Genomic DNA, 20,502 nt, shown 5'->3' with positions numbered 1-20,502 from the left:
CTATCTGTGAGAGTTGTCCAGAGAATGAGATGTTCTGCTTCTGGCAGAGGGTCACCAACTCGGCCCAGGACTGTCACATCCGACTGATCCATCTGCGTAATCGTTTTCAGACTGCAGTGGCTGCAGCACAAGAAATTCCAGGAAGAAATAACCCGCGCATCAGCCGTCTGCATGAAAATGATTTGCATGCTCAGAGGCTGTTCAGGGGTAACGTGTTGACAGCTGAGAGATGAAATTGCCATCTTCTGTGGGCCAGAGAACATTTGAGGTGGCGGCAGAGAGAGTGGTGGAGTGTTTTATTCACCGATGAATGTCGTTTTGCCCTTGACAGACCTGACGGAAGACAACGTGTGTGTAGATGTCGTGGTGAGCTTTATGCTGACTGTTGCATTGTTCAAGCCAACCGGTGGGACGGTGGAAGTGTGATGACGTGGGGAGGAATCTCCTTTAACACAAGAACGCCTTTGGTGCAAATTGAGGGTACCCTTACTGCTCAGCGATACATTGATGATGTTCTTGAGGCAATAGTTTTTCCGTTCCTGCAAGCCAATCCGGAAGTGTCGGTTTTCCAGCAGGGCAATGCAAGACCACACAGTGCTAGGATTACAATTGCACGACTTCAAGAAAACAATGTCCAGGTCTTGCCGTGGCCAGCTTTTTCTCCTGACCTGAGTCCAATAGAACATCTGTGGGACCAAATCGCCAGTGCCATCCACAGGAGACAACCGCGACCAGCCAACCTTCACCAGCTGGCTGCAGCTGCACAGGAAGAGTGGCGGAACATCCCACAGCATTCTATCCAGAGGCTGATCAGGTCTATGCGTCAAACCAATGTCACCTTACAATAATTGATTTTGAGTTTCAGTGTTTTAAAATAAACTATCAAACAGAACGAAATTTCAATGTACCATTTGTAATTCAGTAATATGAGAGAATTGGTCAGGGGTCTGAATACTTTTGCAAGGCACTGTATTTGCAGTGCTGGTGGCTGAGCATGACACTTTTCTACTGTGATATTTGTTGACAAAAAAAAACAAAAAAAACATTATCTATAGGGTCTGGACAAAAAAATAAACACAAATACCTGCTGATTTACACAAATTACTGCAGGAATTTTTGCATTACTGCACAGTTCGGATATAATTTAAGCACAGAGAACACTGAATGTTGTGATTAGTTTTTAATTGCCCATGTTATAAACACAATAACACACTTCAGGGTGTGCAGTAGTTATGAAATTATCCCAGATTCTGGGTGGTTCAGTGCCTGTAGAGAGGCACATTATGTGATTATATATATATATATATATATATATATATATATATATATATGCTCTTATTGTATTACTTGTATTGTAACGCTTGAAATGTTTTTGCTTACGATTGTAAGTCGCCCTGGATAAGGGCGTCTGCTAAGAAATAAATAATAATAATAATATATATATATATATATATATATATATATTTTAAAGATTAATGAGGATTGCATCCACTGTAAGCAATGTTTGTTCTTTATAATTACATAGATTTAAGGTAAGGTCTTAGAGTAATATCATATCTGCTGTATTAGCCATTGTGACTGAAGCCAACTTGAAAATTCATCTTGTATAGTGTGTTTACAAAACAGGATGCCCCTTTTATATCCATTCTTGTACAGAGACCAATTTATCATGGCTTCAACAATACTTACAGAGGTGTGCAAAGATTGCAGGGGCTTCAGTCTTCTTTAAATGAAAATCTCTACCCCTGATCAAAATGAGATTTTTTAATTACAAGTCGTTGATATCTTATAATTGACTGGTTGAACTGAGAGAGTTCACCCACTTCCCTTGCATTTGCCTTTTACTTTTTCTGACCTGTATCTATTTAAAGGAAATCTCTGTTCCATGTTCTAATTATAATTTGCAGGTGTTGCCTAAATCTCTTAATCAGCACCGATGGAGCTGCCAGATTTCTCACTTTAACAAGTGAGAACTTCATTTTTCATTTTTTTTTATTTGTTTTAAAGAACTAACACATATTTGTAAACTATACAATCCTAATGCAATAGGGTTTTAATAAATACATTACCTGTTTGTTTGTATACACATACACATCTAAGATGAATACATTTCAATTTCATATTCTGTACCAGTAAAGTTGTTTTTTAGGACAATGGCAAGATGTGAAAGATATATACATAATTAATTGTCTTTCACTACACAATACTTATGTGTTTTAATCAAAAATCTGTTTTTGATTGGTAGGAAAGCACAAACTTGGCATATTTCACACATCTCTATTTAACAGTAACTTGAATCACAATACAAAGAAATTATGGGGAAAAAAAGTTGCAGTTTGATTGTGGATGTTTAAAAACACTGTAATTGAATATGCAGATTGCATGGCCTGTGTGGTCCTGATTGATGTTGTAGTTTTAATTGCAAAGTTAGAAATAAGGCAGCTTTATAAATTGATGTAGTGCCTGAAGTTTAATGTACTGAAAGAAGGCATGAGTGTGAATGATAAATTATATTGCACGGCTCCTAATGGGCTAGCAGAAAGGGGCACATTATGTTTCTTACACACAGAAAATTAATTTATTACTTGGTATTTTATATCAAGACATCTGCCAAAACAAAGCTATCGCTAAAGCAATGCCTAAAAAACTATCTTCACTGTGAGCGATTCAATTTCCTAAGTTAATCAATCTTTATTTCTTATACTGTATAGCGCCTTTCGTGATAAATCTCAAAGCGCTTTGCAGATAAAAAGAACAAAAATGTATAATATACAAAACAATTTCCTGAAATAGTAAAAGAGAACATGCTAAAATATCCCTTTAAATCACATACATTAAAATAATAATATGTCATTTTAACTGTTACTTTAAAAAGCAGTGACAACAATAAGTACTGTAAAAAAAATAAAAATAATGGAACTGTTTCTTCATTTAAGGGTGATGGAATATGGAACTGCTCTGGCTTTTCTTTATCATATAGTATGTTTACCTATGTACTTGCTTTAAAGTGATATAATATGAGATGTCCCAGAACATGGTAAGTAGGGCCAATGAGAATTTTGAAAGTAAAGCCCTGAAATGGAATTGATATTCTACAATTGAAATGTGTCCATTTTTCTCACCTTGAAGGAATGTGAAAGATGTTACAGTATGTGGTTGCTTGTCTTTGGTTCTTGTTAACTGTGCATTGTTTTATCTATACTGCCCTCTATTGACCGCTACGTGCTTTTGGGCAAAAAAGCTGTTCACAATTAGAGAAATGTACACCTCCAAGTGAACTCATGTGTAAAATGTCACTGATTGTGTAATAGTTTTACTTCAGAAATTGGAAATTTAAACTGATTTATCACAAATAAATACAAGAAAATGAATTAAACTGTCATGATTAATGTGTTGCACTTCATATTAATTCATCATTATCATATCACTCTCATTTAAATTAATATCGAAATGCACGAGTAGTACGGAAATTTACCATTCATAAGCGAGCAGCCATTGTACATGAAGAGCTGTTGTGCATTTTAATTATAAATAAAATATTTAAACCAACAAAACAAAACACTTTTTAAAGCAAATGGCATGATGGCCAAAACAAACAGGCAGACACAAAACACGGAAGCAAAGAAGTATCGAGCTGGTTTTAAAGCCAGCTAGAGTAGCAATTGTTATTGATATATTTTTAGTTCTCTTTCACTCACGTTCCACCTCTGAACACCCAACCCCGAGTGAGCAAAAGCTGTTGGCTTTTATAACATGGTCAAGGGATTAACTGGGCACCAATTACCTAGTTGATCCCTCAACCACATTCAACAGGTTCTCATATGCATGGCCGTCAACCAATTTATCAATAAATCATCAGCTGCCGACCACGCGTTGTCACAAGAGGTAGTCTGGCAGAGACAATGTTTGCTTCTCGTCTCTGCCAAACTACCTTACATTATTACAATAAAACAAGCACAAATAGCAGTACATAATAATAACACCTTGTAGCAATTTTTTTTTTTTTTTGGTTCCTGTGTAGTAAGTGTTATTTCCTAATTGCTTATGCCTCAAAAGTATGGAAAATGGCTATTATTCCCCACAAACTTTGCTTTTGTGACCAGGACAGTGATATTTTGAAATTTACCTATTTTCCAGAACATTCCAGATAGATTCAGTGCTGAGTAAACTTGGAGTAACTTCCAGAACTTTCTAGAACTTTCCAGTAATATAAATAGCAGTATAAATACAGGGGCCTTAAGCCCACCAGTTCAGTTCAGTTCCAGCTGCCTAAGTGGATACATATCTGCATTTTTCTGAGATGGCATCAAGAGGCTGCAAGCATCCGGCAGACGCATTTTGCTATGTCTGCGGCCAATTTATCAAGACAAGAGCGAAAAAGTACTCCGCGGAAGCATCTGCTAAGATGTGTGGGGCCTACAAGGCATATTTCGGCATGCCTGTCAGGGATCAAGACAAACCCTGGGCACCTCATTTCACCTGCGAGCACTGCAAAAAAACTCTGGAAGGTAAGATGGACAATTGTTGCTCGGAATTTTATGTTGTAAAATTTGTTAAAAATTTTAAAATTGTAAAAGTTTTTAATTTTAAAATGTTTTACAATTTTCAATGTTATTGAAAAAATATATCATATATGAAAAATGTTGCGAGAATCTCTTACACATTAGTCATGGGTGAAATAAATGTATTTTTGTAGGATGGTACAGAGGGGAAAAGAGAGCCATGAAGTTCGCTATCCCAAGAATTTGGCAGGAACCCACTGACCACTCAAGCAACTGCTACTTCTGCATGGTGGACCCTTCCAAACGTCGGACTGGCAAGAATGCACCTGCTATCACGTATCCGGACCTTCCTTCATCCATCGCCCTGGTGCCACACTGCCATGAGCTCCCCGTACCCACTCCTCCGGAGAGAGAGCAGCCGTCTTTAGAAGAGAGCAGCAAGTCAGAGAGCGAGGAAGACGTTGTAGATCCAGATGACCATTTCAGAGGTGGAGCTGAGGAGAGAAACCCATACAACCCCATCCAAAAAGACCTCAACGACTTGATTAGAGATCTTGGTATCACCAAGTCCAATGCCGAGCTTTTGACGTCAAGGCTCAAGCAGTGGAACTTGTTGGATGAAAGTGTGCAAGTCGCAGATCAGAGGAAGCGTCACCAACCTTTTTCCAGCTTCTTCACCCGTCAAGATGGGCTCTGCTTCTGCCACAATGTGACCAGTCTGTTCGAGGCAATCGGAATCGCCTGTAACCAGAATGAGTGGCGCCTCTTCATTGACAGCTCATCCAGGAGCCTCAAAGCCGTGCTGCTCCATAATGGTAAGAAGTACCCGTCTCTTCCCCTGGCTCACTCGGTGCACCTCAAAGAGGATTACAACAGCATCAAGACCTTGCTGGACGCCTTGAAGTATGATGAGTACGGCTGGGAGGTCATAGGAGACTTCAAAATGGTGGCATTCCTGATGGGTCTCCAAGGCGGTTTTACCAAGTTTTCCTGCTGTCTTTGCCTTTGGGACAGCAGGGACACCAAGGCGCAATACCACAGGCGGGACTGGCCACAGCGGACCGAATTCTCCGTGGGGAGGAACAACGTCAAGTGGGAGCCACTGGTGGACCCCCGGAAGGTGCTGATGCCACCACTGCACATCAAATTGGGCCTTATGAAACAATTTGTCAGAGCTCTAGATAAGGAGTCGGCAGCCTTCAAGTACCTTCAAGACTTCTTCCCTAAGCTGTCTGAGGCAAAGGTCAAAGCCGGTGTCTTCATCGGACCACAGATAAAGAAGATCCTGGAGTGCAATGAATTCCCCAAGAAGCTCACTAGTAAGGAGAAAGCGGCTTGGAACAGCTTTGTCGCAGTGGTTCGGGGCTTCCTGGTCAATCACAAGGTCGAAAACTATGTGGAGCTGGTTGAGACTCTGGTGAAGAACTCCGGCACAATGGGCTGTAGGATGTCCCTCAAAGTCCACATCCTTGATGCTCATCTTGATCAATTCAAGGAGAACATGGGAGCGTACTCGGAGGAGCAAGGCGAGCGCTTCCACCAGGATATACTGGACTTTGAACGCCGCTACCAAGGACAGTATAACGAGAACATGATGGGAGACTACATTTGGGGGCTGATTCGTGAAAGTGATTTACAGTATAATCGTAAATCTCGAAAAACTACTCACTTCTAAATCTTTTGTAGTCATTTTTGTATTACTTTAGTATAAATACATGTTAATTTGGATTCATATGTTGTTTTTTTCTGACTTTATATGAACGAAAAGACACAAATTCACCCGTTTTCTCATTGGAAATAGGTCAATTTCAAAAAGCAAAGTTTGTGGGGAATAATAGCCATTTTCTATACTTTTGAGGCATAAGCAATTAGGAAATAACACTTACTACCCAGGAACAAAAATTGTGTTACATAGTGTAATCAGACAAAACACAAATAAACTCAGGGGCGGGGGTATCCCGTCACAATAACCCATGCAGTGTACTGAATATACACTTGATAATCCAACAGAGAGGGTACACATCTGCAGGTAATTTACTGCTAATTGTTTTTTATTTACTTTTCAAAGAAGTGGTGCACATTCTGTTCTTGAGCAATAGCCCACATGTTTAGAGGAAACATTTTCTTGGAAATTTGAATGTAGTTTGTTAAGAAGTCATCCTTGATTCATGGATTTGGGGGAATGCCACACAATATACAATTCCAAGATACTGTATAACCACTTCAGAATAAATTATCTAAGTGTTTGGAGGAAAAACTAAGTGAGCTGTGGGTGGGAAGTTGAAATTGTTGGAAATTCAGGCACGGATGTGTTCTGTTCTGCAGTGCCCTACAAAACCTCTTTGCCTGGGGATAATATTCAATGTGCTCGATCTAGAGACGTTTGAGTTTGTTCTGTCGCTCTTTTTTATTGTTTTATATGTTACATAGCGTGATCTTTGCATTTTGGACATATTGCAGGTTTCATTAAATCCGTATTTGAGCTGTGTAATGAAGGATCATAACACAGTGTGAAAGTCTTTGCTGCTAGGTTATCACACAGCCTTAAAATAATGTTTATAATTTTTATGCCAAAACATATTTGATCTCACAACATATCCGAGATTGGAGCAATAACTTTGTACAATGTTAAATATACATTAAGATATCGGCAGCATTGACTTTAATAGACCTCTAAAAACAGCAACTGACTGTAAATGATATGACCAATTTCTGATGCCAGGTGTTTTACAAATGTATGGCACTGCTTTGAATGAACTAATCAGTTTCTAGTTGCTTTGCCAGTGTTAATTACTGTTTTTTTTGTAGTGGGTGCTTACAAAGGCTGCTCACTTATGAACAGTACATTGCTGTACTAATCTGTACATTTCAATATGAAGTTAAATGTGTGTGATATGATAATGAGGATAGCAGAATCAAAATGAAGAGCTACACATTTGAATCCTAATTTCATTGACTACTTTTATCATGGTGCGTGTACAGTAGCTTATTATTTTATTATTTATTATATAAAAAGTGCATTACAATAGTCGATTCTTGATGAAACAAAGGCATGCATTAGACTCTCAGCATCAGATACAGAAATAATAGATTTAAGTTTAGCTATATTTCTCAACTGAAGTGGAGTGTAATATGATGTGTTTACATCTGTCAGAAATATACGGATAAGTTAAGTATCGTTATATAAATACAGTAATCTATTGCAATCCGACTGCGGTGGGACCAGAGTAAGGGCAGATATGTAAAAAGTCAGATGACTGAATCCTGTTTTAAGTACCATTATACACAGCTGTAACAATTACGATATTCACACAATTATTGTTTTGAGATTCAGCTTTTATTAGAGAGCTCCCCTAAATCCCTTGTGTAGAAAGATACAGGGTATTAATGCTTGTGACAGAGTAGCCATTTGCCGTGTGGGTGTGTGCATTCGCAGCTAAGTGACAGACAGAAGATCGAGACAGAGGTTGCAGTTGATACGCCCTGCAGGCGAACAGGATTTATTTACATATCAACACGCTGAACAGCTCACGTGACACTACCAGCAATGGCACAGAACACATGCAACACAGTGTATGAAAACTTTGGTAGGATCTACAATATATGAACTAATCTTCTCTGTTCAATAATAAACACATTTTGTTGAAGAGGTTGTTCATGGCAGATGTGACAGGCGGATACGTGACGGATTACTGTACTTTACTTTCTACATGTACAATACTTATACACATAAAAGTTTAAAATGCTGTTGTGAAGAAATGCATGGCAAGTGGTCCGTTGGAAAAATCTAAACACCAAGGTGGTCCGTACATTGAAAAAGGTTGGGATCCACTGGTGTAGAGTATTTTAGGACTGCATCCTAGGTTAATGTTCTAATTATCTGGAAGAAGAATACTATGATGTGTCAGTACTCAAGGCTTTGTCCATAAACATGCCTGAAATACTGTACAGTAAGGTGCTGAGTCTTCATCAGCTAAAGTGTCTGATTAAGATGTATTGCCAATTTACATTAATCTATCAGTGATTTACTACTTTTTTTAAAGTTTCCACATCTCTATTTTTTGTAGTTTACATTTATTTCGGTTTACTTTGTATGTAAGAAAAGTAACGACTGCTGCGAGAAAGATTCCCCCTTACTGAGGTTGTCTTTGAGAACACATTTCAGAAATCTTTAGTTTTTAGTATTTCAGTCTCAATTGAACTGTCAGCACAGCAAGCCCAGTAAGGAGTACTATGTACAGCCAACTATTTGCATTAAAAATGTGAAAAAGTACTATTTGTTAGAATTTACAAAATGTCCAAAATGTCAAAGGTCTATTTTTTTAAAACTAATATTCCACGATACACATGCCTACTGTACACTCCATATTTAGCAGTGTGTTATAAGAAGGGTGTGCATTATACAGATTACAAACATTGTTAAGTTGAAACTGAATTCACGACCCCATAATACAGTATATAAGAAAGCCGAGTTGTCCTGTTGCTAAATGTGATCCTCTCCTTATATTTTTTTGTGATAAATAGAGGATATGTCATGAAATACTTTCTCATACCGTACTGCTTTTATGTCATGGGCAGGTGCAGCGATATGTCATGGGCAGGTGCAGCGATAACAAACAAGCCTTGAGCAAGTTTGTTATCCTCCTGCCATACACCACCCATAAAACGAATGATGTATGCCTTGGTTTTTCATCACATATTGTCACATATGTTAATGTTTCATATGAATAACATCAGACTGTAGCTACTGTAACTCATTTGAATGTACTGTACAGAATGGTATGCATTACTTTTTAAAAGGCAGCACGGAGCTTGTCTCTTGCGACAGCCGAGCTTGGTGAGTAGTGCATTCAGAACCAGTGTTTTGTAAAGTCTTTTTGAAATTCTCTTTTAAAATATCCTCATCTGAGCCAAAAGTATCTTTGAATATTTTGTGGAAGTGTCACAAAGACGGCCAGAGTGGGTGGCGTCAGACCAGAAGCAGGAAGGAATACAGAGACAGTGGTTGTGATGATGAGCTGAGTGCAATGGCTGCACTCAGCGTTTATTAACAAATAAAAAGGTTTTAAACGGTACACAAAACAGGACACGGCACTACACGCCAAAATAAAAAGACAAACAAAACGTACTAAACACTTAACAAACGGTGCACGGAGAGACAAACAAACACGGTGAGTACAAACACTTCTAGATATTATTTTTACTACTTTTACGTTCTCCTTCTCTCTCACCCGTTCTCCACTCTCGAACACCCAACCACGAGTGACTAAACGTGCATCTATTTATACTGTTTGTGCTGGGATTCAATTACTAATTAATTATTCACTTGAATCCCAGCACGTGAATTCATTACGTGAAACCCCGTGTTCACATATTATATTTTAAATGCACGTGCGTGATGTGCAATCCCGTGCCTAAATACAAATATACAATTTAAACACACGTGAAACACAGACCCGTTTATATCCCGTGTACCAATCTATACACCAACATTAACACACGCACGCAACATACAAATGCACACAGGGACGGGGCACATTGCCACAGGAAGACAATGTTTTGTAAACATAGTTTTCTTTAATTGATATGCAGTTTGCAATTTGCATATTGCAGTAGGACACAAGTGACTCTGCAGCAGCAGTTGTTGATGCATAGTTCACCCCCTAGTTTCTGTAAGTCACTTTGGTTAAAAGTGTCTGCTAAATGACTAATTCATAGAGAGAAAAATTAATAAAGACCACATATGGATTTGCAACAAAGAACATGAACTTTGTACAATACTTCATATCAACAACTGTAGCTTCACAGCTCTCGTGTGTACATTCAAACCACCGAGTCAGGTAACTGGAATGGAAACTAGGGGTTTGAATCCAAGACCATTGTGACTTTGTAACATTAAGGGTTTTACATTCCTCCAGGAACTATGAATCCATGGTTACACTAATAATATAGGAAGAAAAATGTATCAAGCCATTATCTGAATGATGTTCCAACAATATAAATATCTAGGGCATTTTCTTTTGTGTATGACTTTGAAAGAAAGGTATTTCTTAATGTGCCAATTATTTCCCCAACCACATACTGAATAGCATTTATGTATTGATTGAATCCCAGTCAGTGGTTGATATTAGAGCTCGATGTTGTAATGAGTAAAAATGATGAGCTGAGGCCTAGGCGCGGTCCCAGTGTAGGGAATGAAATGTCACAAATTAAAAGACACATTTTGGGGGGTTTTATTTTGCTGTTATGTGTGAAAAATGGTTTCATTTAATAGTTTGAAATTCAACTTTATCACCTTGATTAGCAGGTAAAAGATATTTTAGAGGTATCTTGACTAATGTATTCTTCTCGTTGTTCTCTAAAAAAAAATGGTTTCCACATGGAAGAGCTTAATGGAAAACATTTGTTCAAACTGAAACAGTTCAGACAGAAAATGTCTTTCGCTTTTATTTGGTTGGGTACAGCAAGTCACGCTTGGTGGAGGCATTGTTGTCTAATGTGGTAGTATCTGACCATATTGTCCACTGTAAAAACACAGTTAATTTGCCTGCTGACATTTATACATTTGGACACCGTTGTGTTACAACAATGCAGTGAATAAATAGGTATACCCTACAGGATTGTCTACAGTATGTACATAGCCAACAGAAGAGCATGTTTTTTCCCTGCTCGTTTTAGTGGAATGAGTTAGTGTGCCAGAGCAGCTATAACTCGGGTCACTGAATCTCTGAGACAGAGGTAAGATGCAAGAAAAATACATGATGAGAAGCAAGGAAATCTAACTAAAACACTTCATTAAAGGATCACATACATAATTAGAGAAAAAAAATGAATAACTTTTTCAACAAATAACTATTTTACTTGTCAGAGCAGGTTATAGTTTATCTGGACAGTGCCAGATATTTGAATACAGCAATATTACTGAATTGTCTGTGTCTCGGTTTGTTGTTGTTCGTCAGTGCAAAGTGTTGATTGGCTGGTTTTGGTGGATAATAAAATGTATTTCTACCAAGTGTGTCTTTGTTGAGTAGTTGCTGTCCAAATGATGTGAACTGAGCTTTCAGTACAGCAAGTCAAAATGAAGAAACTGTGTACATGCATGGATTGATTTTCAATTTGATTCACAGTTGATGCCAGTTGACGTTCCAGTGGACATCTACTGTCTATTATGCGGACTAGAGCTGGAAGCTGATTGGTTGATGATACCGAATCATTTTCTAATATCATTTTAATGAATGCATTTTTCTTGTTATTACAGTAATAGGTCTCACTTGTGTCTAAGTCATTAATTTGTAACCTGCTCGGGGAGCTATAGGGGTGTGGGTTGTGTATTTGTAACCTGCTCGGGGAGCTATAGGGGTGTGGGGGGTGTATTTGTAACCTGTTCGGGGAGCTATAGGGGTGTGGGGGGTGTATTTGTAACCTGTTCGGGGAGCTATAGGGGTGTGGGGGGTGTATTTGTAACCTGTTCGGGGAGCTATAGGGGTGTGGGTTGTGTATTTGTAACCTGCTCGGGGAGCTATAGGGGTGTGGGGGGTGTATTTGTAACCTGTTCAGGGAGCTATAGGGGTGTGGGTTGTGTATTTGTAACCTGTTCGGGGAGCTATAGGGGTGTGGTGGGTGTATTTGTAACCTGCTCGGGGAGCTATAGGGGTGTGGGGGGTGTATTTGTAACCTGCTCGGGGAGCTATAGGGGTGTGGTGGGTGTATTTGTAACCTGCTCGGGGAGCTATAGGGGTGTGGGTTGTGTATTTGTAACCTGTTCGGGGAGCTATAGGGGTGTGGGGGGTGTATTTGTAACCTGTTCGGGGAGCTATAGAGGTGTGGTGGGTGTATTTGTAACCTGCTCGGGGAGCTATAGGGGTGTGGAGGGTGTATTTGTAACCTGTTTGGGGAGCTATAGGGGTGTGGAGGGTGTATTTGTAACCTGTTTGGGGAGCTATAGGGGGGGTTGGTCGTGTATGATTAAACAGGATGAATACCGATTCAACAGAGATCTGATTTTTTAAAATTTTTATTATATATTTTTTTAATGCATCTGCTTGTTGCTATTTTGAAACATCCCCTGGAGCCACATGCTCCAGGAACTTCCATGTGTCCACAAGCACACACATATTTGCATTAATATGATATGATCATTTTACCCCAAACCTTTAACTTAATCCTAACCTGCACTGTCAGATTGAAAAATTCATGTTCAGTCATCTGTGGATGTTCTTGGAGCATTTAGTATCCAGTGAATTAACAACCTGTGTTTTTGGCTTCACATGATTTGCAAACCTTAATCTCCGAGACAACTGCATTTGCAGAAGATATAATTCTATTAAACAACATCATAATACACATTTAACAATAAATCTCTTTTTTTAATAGTTCATCCAATTTATATGTGGGTTGCTGAAGATGCCTTTGGATCATCATAGATGTAAAAAAAAAAAAAAGAAGCTATTTGTTACTGGTGGAGGCGAATGAAATCTGATGAGGACTGGTTGATGTCTGTGTCTTAGTAGTCCGCTGGGCGAGTATTTAAAACAAATGTACAGATAGACCCTCATGTTCACAGTCTTGTGTTAAAAGAAATGCAGGAAAAGTTCATTTTCTAACGGGGTGTAACAGTGATGAATGAGCATTCATAATGTTATTTGTTTATTATGTGTTTATTTAGCAGACATCTTTATCCAAGGCGACTTACAGAGACTAGGGTGTGTGAACTATGCATCAGCTGCAGAGTCACTTTCAATTACGTCTTACCCGAAAGACGGAGCACAAGGAGGTTAAGTGACTTGCTCAAGATCACACAATGAGTCAGTGGCTGAGGTGGGATTTGAACCGGGGACCTCCTGGTTACAAACCCTTTTCTTTTACCACTGGACCACACAGCCTCCATAATGCTTACAAAACAGTCACTCGGAACTGAAACCTCCCTTCATCTCCCCTGCAATGCCAACCCCACTTAATATGACATTTATGTTTGTGTTCTCCCTCTGCCTGGGATGCAGTTTATTGGGCATTTGATTTTACTGAAACACGTTCCATCTTTGAAGTAAGTGTAAAGTCATTTTACAAAAATGTGGAGATTTATACCGGCTTGCGACCCCCCCACTACAAAAAAAAAAAAAAAGACTGAAGATGTGATTAGCAAAAGGGTCCAGTTGTACTAACAAAATCAAAAAATAGGCCACATTTTAATAAACATTTTAAACATTGTAACAACCAAGGGTGCCAAGCCCTATTAGCCAATATGATGATCACAACACTTATCACTGTGGATGCTTTTCAATCACATGAAAAAGACAGAGACATTGATTATATTGCAATGAATATTTGTATTTTGCTCCTTTTCCAGCGTTGTTATTTATCAATGTACACGTTATAAAAACAAATTAGTCACTTTTGCTTTGATTTTGTGACAAAACTGGTACTTGTATTGATTTTATTGTTAATCTTTAAAAAGTTTGAAGCATTTTTGAGTGTGTTGTGGGCCAACAGTATGAACTTATTTTTCATATTACCACAGTATGTCATGCTGCTGTTTTGCAATGAAGATTCGTTGCTGGCTAATTTTTCATCAATTGTCCAAGCTTACCAATGTACACGTTTTTGAGGGTGAACAATAAATATAATATGTGTTAATAAAGATGATACTCATTGCTTTTATTAATTTTAAAACCATGTTTGTTTTTTTATTGTGCTGCAAGCCTACCTTAATATCTACAGCTGCAGTCTCCGACTTTGGGATGTGAAATGGGTTAGAATGTTGGCCTGCTGTCCTCATTTGTGTATGCCACAGTTGTACTGCTGTTTCCGGAAGAGGAGAATTTACTGCTTGTGGTACCCTGCACCTGTGGTTCCTCAACTATTGGAATCACAACAGCTTCCAATATACTGGAGTCCTGGTCCTCAGAATCAGATCCTTCTTCTGAAAAAATGTCTTTTAGGTCCCACTCTCCTTCAACCAAACTTCTGCATGGTTCTGACATTTTAGCTACCAGCTGAAGTTCGGTACGATGGAGATTCTTCTCTGAACCACAGCCATCGTTAGGATCAATCTTATATAGAGTTCATGTTTCATCCAGGCACCTTACTACTCGATACACAGTGGGGTCCCAAACATCCTGAATCTTGTTACGACTTTTAACACTGTGATTCTTACGATAGACCAGGGTGTCGACTGGTATCATTAGGGTGTTCACTCTGGCATTGTGATGTTGTCCATGCCATAGTACTGCTTTTTTTTAGTTGCATCATACACTGACCTTAGGCACTCTTGGTGTTCCTGTATCCATTCTTCTGAGGTGCCCTCGACTGGTTCCTTGTCACTAGTTCCTAAAAGGAGATCAACAGGTCGCTGAGGTTCCCTCCCAAACATCAGATAATAGGGGGACTGACCTGTGGACTGATGCACTGTGGTGAATAGGCAAAACAAAACTTGAGGAAGATGGTCAGTCCAGCTCTTTTTTCTTTTCTGGTGAAAGTGTCCTCAACAAATCATGCAATGTGCGATTAAAACACTTGCACTGCCCATTACATTCTGGATGATATGGAGTGGTTCGGCTCTTGTTAATCCCATACAGGCGACAAAGTTGTTTAATCAGGTCCCCTTCAAAATGTCTTCCTTGATCGGAATGGATACGTTTAGGAACGCCAAAACGATAGAACAATTCGTTAACTAAGACTTGAGCGAGCGTACTGGCTCATTGGTCTGCTGTAGGTATAGGCTGAGTAATTTTGAAAATATGTCCGTTAATACCAAAACGTGTTCTCGTCCATCGCTTGAGCGCTCCAAAGATGTGAAATCAATGGCCAGGACTTCCAGTGGCTTGGGTGCCAACAGGTTTCCCATAAATGTCCTAACCTTGGGCTGAATTGCTTTGGAGACAGTACACCGCTCGCATCCCTGATACCAACACTTGACATCACGTTGCATACTATCTCTGTCGTACCATGTTAGTTGTTCGCTCAATTCCTTGATGTCCATGGTTATCGTGGAGACCAATCAGTACTTCAGTATGGAGTGTCCCAGGGAGAACCAACTGAAAGACCTCCATCTGGTATGTAGATCCGTTGATACAGAGTTCCCTCTTTCTCTTGTATCCTGTCCCATTGTCGGACTAGTTTCAGAACTGCTGGGGGCTCCTGCATACACTCGGTATGACTAGGGATCTGACCTCTCTTCCAGTAGTGCAAAAATGAACTGATCACAGGATCTAGTACTTGCAATGACTGCAGATCAGCTTTGCGCCGAATGGGTAATGCAGTTATGGCAGATTCAACTCCTTCACCTCAGGCCTGACTATGTTCTTTCACTACAACTGAAAGATCACCATCAAAACTATACAGCCTATTTCCATTAATTCATGACCCCTCTTGGTTCTTTGAGGGCTATTGATTACCCATATAGTTTAAAAGAGTGTCCAATTGTACCTGTTGTTTTATTATACACTCCTTTAACTCAGCCAATTCAAAATTATTAGATGTGGAGGCAACAGCACCACCCTCACTCCCTAACCGGGCCTGCGTTTCATATGAATGAGTGTGAGACCAGAGGTTTCCCCACGTTCTCCCTCCTCAACCCATCTGATAGCTTCTCTATGGATTGACAATAAAGAGATATTAGGGTCCTGCCTCACTAAACACTTCAGTTCTCGGTGAAGCATAATGTTTCGCACATTATCAATAAACTGGACTCGCATTACAATATCTGGGTTAGAAATGCTCCTTAGGTTTCTACGCACCACCACCTCCATCAATGACATCAGTGCATGGAAATATTCGTGAAGGGATTCCCCCTCTCGCTGGCGGCACTCAAAAAACAGCTTCTGTAAATAATTGCAAGACTGAGAACAGCCATAAATCTCCAAAGGAATTTCTAAAATTTGATCTGGAGTGTCTGTGTCACTAACAAGCTCACGGGATACAAGAGGGCAATGGAAACCGCTTTGCAATAATTTTTACCAGTATGAAAAAAAAGCTGATGGAAAGATGGACAGGATGTAATTTACATTTACATTTTCAAAGGACAGACTCTTTGAATTTCTGATCCTACTGTAAATCCGCTAAACTAAATTGTCAGCTGAGTCTAGATTATGCTTGGAGGGCAGTGCATTAGATGGTGACTGTTTAACTCGGCAAACAAAATGCTTTCTGGGGTCGTGGTAATAGCTGAATGGACAAACAGACAAATGTAAGCAGACACCTCATCTTTACAGACTTGTATGTCAAGCTATGATTTATGAGTTGTATTTGTATTTTATCTTGCAGGTTACTACCTTAGTGAACACTAGTAACAAGGGCCCTTCCAGTAAAAAGAAGGGACGCTCCAAGAAGGCCCATGTTCTGGCTGCTTCTGTGGAGCAGGCTACTCAGAACTTCCTGGAAAAAGGAGAGCTGATTGCCAGGGAGAGCCAGGACCTGAAAGAGGAGCTTATCACTGCTGTGGAGGATGTTCGCAAACAAGGTACAGAATATGTGCCCCTGTAACAAAGTGTCATTGCCCCTGTATCTATGCACCTATAACGCTAACCAGAAGGCAAGCACCCATTTCCCCAAAAGAGAAGCACTGTATATCTGGTATATCTATCCGTTCACATTTGGTAAACACACTGGGGTCATCAGATCACTACGCTACCAGTAAATATAAAACTGTTTTACAGAACTTGATGACAGCTGAGGTTTTACATTTCAAAGTCAGGAATTAAGGGATTTAATGAATAAGTCATATGGTTGAGATTAGAAACTATAAAAATGTTGAAATATAAAATACAAAATCGTATTCTCTTCTTGGAACAGAAGAAAAATCAATGTTACACATTTCTTCAGGTGGTAACCAAAGTAGGCAGTTTATTCTATTTAAAAAAAATGTTACATCAGCCAATTGTCAAGGTCAAATTTTATTATTGGTGTCTTTAACATATTCTCTATTGACCTTACCCAGTAGCTTCTGCACTTTTAAGAGTTCAATTTTAAATTCATTGCACCAGCAGTGGCTTAGCCCCATTTACAGGTTTAACCATGCCTTGTGAGGTTTTGCTATGTTTTTCACTCATCACTCACTCTGCTTTTTATTTCCAAATGCTAATAATTTTATTTTGTGATAACAGAGTAATAGAATATTGTGACGGAGTGCCCATATATAAGGGTTCAGAGTGGTGAACGAGTGTGGAGAGGAGGTAATAGTAAAACACAGAGAAATAACAATTGCTAAACGTGCTGGTTAATAAACCAGCACGATACTTGCTATTGTTTATTGTTTGTTTGTTTGTTTGTTTGTTTGTTTGGCCAACGTGCCCTTTTCTTTTGTATTTATTTAAATCTTTTGTTTGATTATTATTTAATAAAATCCTGAGCGCTGTAGCACCTCAGTTTCACCCGCTACTTCCTGAGTCTGTGTTTCTGGTCTGACGTCACCCCTGCAGCCATCCTGTTCACCAATATGTAAAGAAGTTTTAAGTTTTGTGTTTGTTTTATTTTTTATTAAGAAGCAGATCTTTTTCAATAGTTTAGTACCGATGGAGAATAGTATTATGTGTGTCTAAAAGAAAGCAGCTAAAAGAAATGTAAAGACACACAGTTCTGTGAACAATGGTGGCTGAATATGCCAAGTTACTGCATTATTGATCATTATTGAGATCCACAATCCTGGATCTCTAAATACTACATAACAGGAAGAAAAGGTAATTGTGACAAATTAAACCTATTTATGAATACACTCCAGCTCATATATTATGTGCAAGAAACAACCTGAATGTTAACCTGCTATTTTTTAATATTTTTATAATTAAAATTGTATGATGTAGAAAGAATTACCATTCAGTATTGTTCCACTGCCGTCTTGGCTGGCAGAGCATTCACCTTTCTGTTTACCTTTTGCGAGCGTGGGAGTATGGCAGTACTGAGCGACGTAACCATATCGGTCATGGGATATGAAAAGGCGACCCCATAAGTGTATAGCAGGCAGGCTGAGGGAGCCGAGAAGTGTAGAACGGGGACCCGGGCCGTGCAGGTAGCGACAGTCGGGGTAACGCTGCCGAGTGCAGCACCTTTTCTTTGTAGTTTTGATTACTGTGTTTTTATTTTCTCTTTTTGATTTCGCCTTTTATTATTATTATTATTTGAGAGCACCTGTGAGTGCGCCAGCGGGTCTGTTTACCTGTGGGTATTTCTATGGTCCTGTCTACCATCACTGGTATTCAGGCAACGGACAACAGCGCCCTCTGCAGGCTAAACTAAAGCAATTGAAAAAGAAAAAAACAAAAGTAATAAATAAAACTGGGCACTTGTGCGGTGTTGTCAAATACACTTCTGTCTCCCGTGTCAGTGAATACCCACACCCTTCCACAGAGATGGACAGTGTTTTTTGACATCCAGGTGCACAGTAATCCAATAATCCAGTAACACAGGTTTGTTTATTTGTTTGTTTTGTTTTCTAACTTCAAACTTAATTGACTACTCATCAAAATGAGGATGTGACTATGACAAGAATATGAATGATTATTAATGTAATAAATGCATGCAAATGCTATTACAAAAATTGGGGTTTGACAATAATAATATAATAATAATCTATTTCTTAGCAGACGCCCTTATCCAGGGCGACTTACAAGATATCACATTATTTTTACATACAATTACCCATTTATACAGTTGGGTTTTTTTTACTGGAGCAATCTAGGTAAAGTACCTTGCTCAAGGGTACAGCAGCAGTGTCCCCACCGGGGATTGAACCCATGACCCTCCGGTCAAGAGTCCAGAGCCCTAACCACTACTCCACACTGCTGCCCTGGACATATCCAGTACATAGAGCAGTCACAGTCAACAAACTTAATTGACTACTAATTGACTACTCATCAAAATGAGGATGTGACTATGACAAGAATATGAATGATTATTAATGTAATAAATGCATGCAAATGCTATTACAAAAATTGGGGTTTGACAATAATAATATAATAATAATCTATTTCTTAGCAGACGCCCTTATCCAGGGCGACTTACAAGATATCACATTATTTTTACATACAATTACCCATTTATACAGTTGGGTTTTTTTTACTGGAGCAATCTAGGTAAAGTACCTTGCTCAAGGGTACAGCAGCAGTGTCCCCACCGGGGATTGAACCCATGACCCTCCGGTCAAGAGTCCAGAGCCCTAACCACTACTCCACACTGCTGCCCTGGACATATCCAGTACATAGAGCAGTCACAGTCAACAAACTTTTAAAACTAGTTCACTCAGTTTTTATGAGATTTAATGCATGTCTGAAAATCTTTTACTTGGACCCCATTCACACTTCCGATTTAAGGCCGCCCAGGACCGGCCTGGATTTAGGTCACCGTATCGATGTGGTCCAGGGCCTGCAATCTGGGACCAGGACCGGCCTATACATATATATAGGAGGCTGTGTGGTCCACTGGTTAAAGAAATGGGCTTGTAACCAGGAGGTCCCAAATTCAAATCCCAGCTCAGCCACTGACTTGTGCTCTGTTTTTCGGGTGAGACATTGTTGTAAGTGACTCTGTAACTGATGCATAGTTCACACACCCTAGTCTCGTATCTTGTAAAGCGCTTTGTGATTCAGGTCCACTATGAAAGGCGCTATATAAAAATAAAGATTATATTATATATTATATATGAACTGTTGGGGATTAGATAAATAGGTAGAAAAAAATACAGAGACTTCCTTGTATACTTTTTGGTTTTTGCTGTCCCTTACTCTTATATTTATCTAACTTCTAAAAGGTAAATATTATTATGTTGTTATGTTTGGTCAATTTCATTACTAATTCTTTAAATCTATAATGATACCCTTTTCTTTACTTATTGATTATTGTTTTAGTGGTTATATTTTATGTGTGATTTTAATTATTTGTTAGCCTGGGAAATAATTTGTTTTTTTAATGCCCAGTTCATGATCTCATAAGCAACAAGCTACTGCACCTTCTACTTTCATTCCTAGATTCTGGCAGGAAGATTGAGCTGGTGTATGCTTTGATATGGTTC

The 20,502-nt window shown here is 39.1% G+C and overlaps 1 protein-coding gene across 4 annotated transcripts in view; it reads left to right on the top strand.

Moving 5' to 3' along the window:
• LOC117421126 (catenin alpha-2-like) overlaps nt 1-20,502 on the top strand; it is a 502,927-nt gene that overhangs the window by 87,175 nt on the left and 395,250 nt on the right. For all 4 annotated transcript variants that reach the window (XM_059034144.1, XM_034035092.3, XM_034035091.3 and 1 more), the window contains exon 3: nt 16,764-16,959. In XM_059034144.1, the coding sequence (XP_058890127.1) occupies nt 16,764-16,959 (196 nt within the window). The remainder of the gene's footprint in view (nt 1-16,763; nt 16,960-20,502) is intronic.

Source organism: Acipenser ruthenus, chromosome 1 (assembly GCF_902713425.1).
Source record: "Acipenser ruthenus chromosome 1, fAciRut3.2 maternal haplotype, whole genome shotgun sequence".
NCBI classification, from domain to species: Eukaryota; Metazoa; Chordata; class Actinopteri; order Acipenseriformes; family Acipenseridae; genus Acipenser; species Acipenser ruthenus.
The sequence above is the reverse complement of the archived record's forward strand: the minus strand, read 5'-3'. Positions and strand labels throughout refer to the sequence as shown.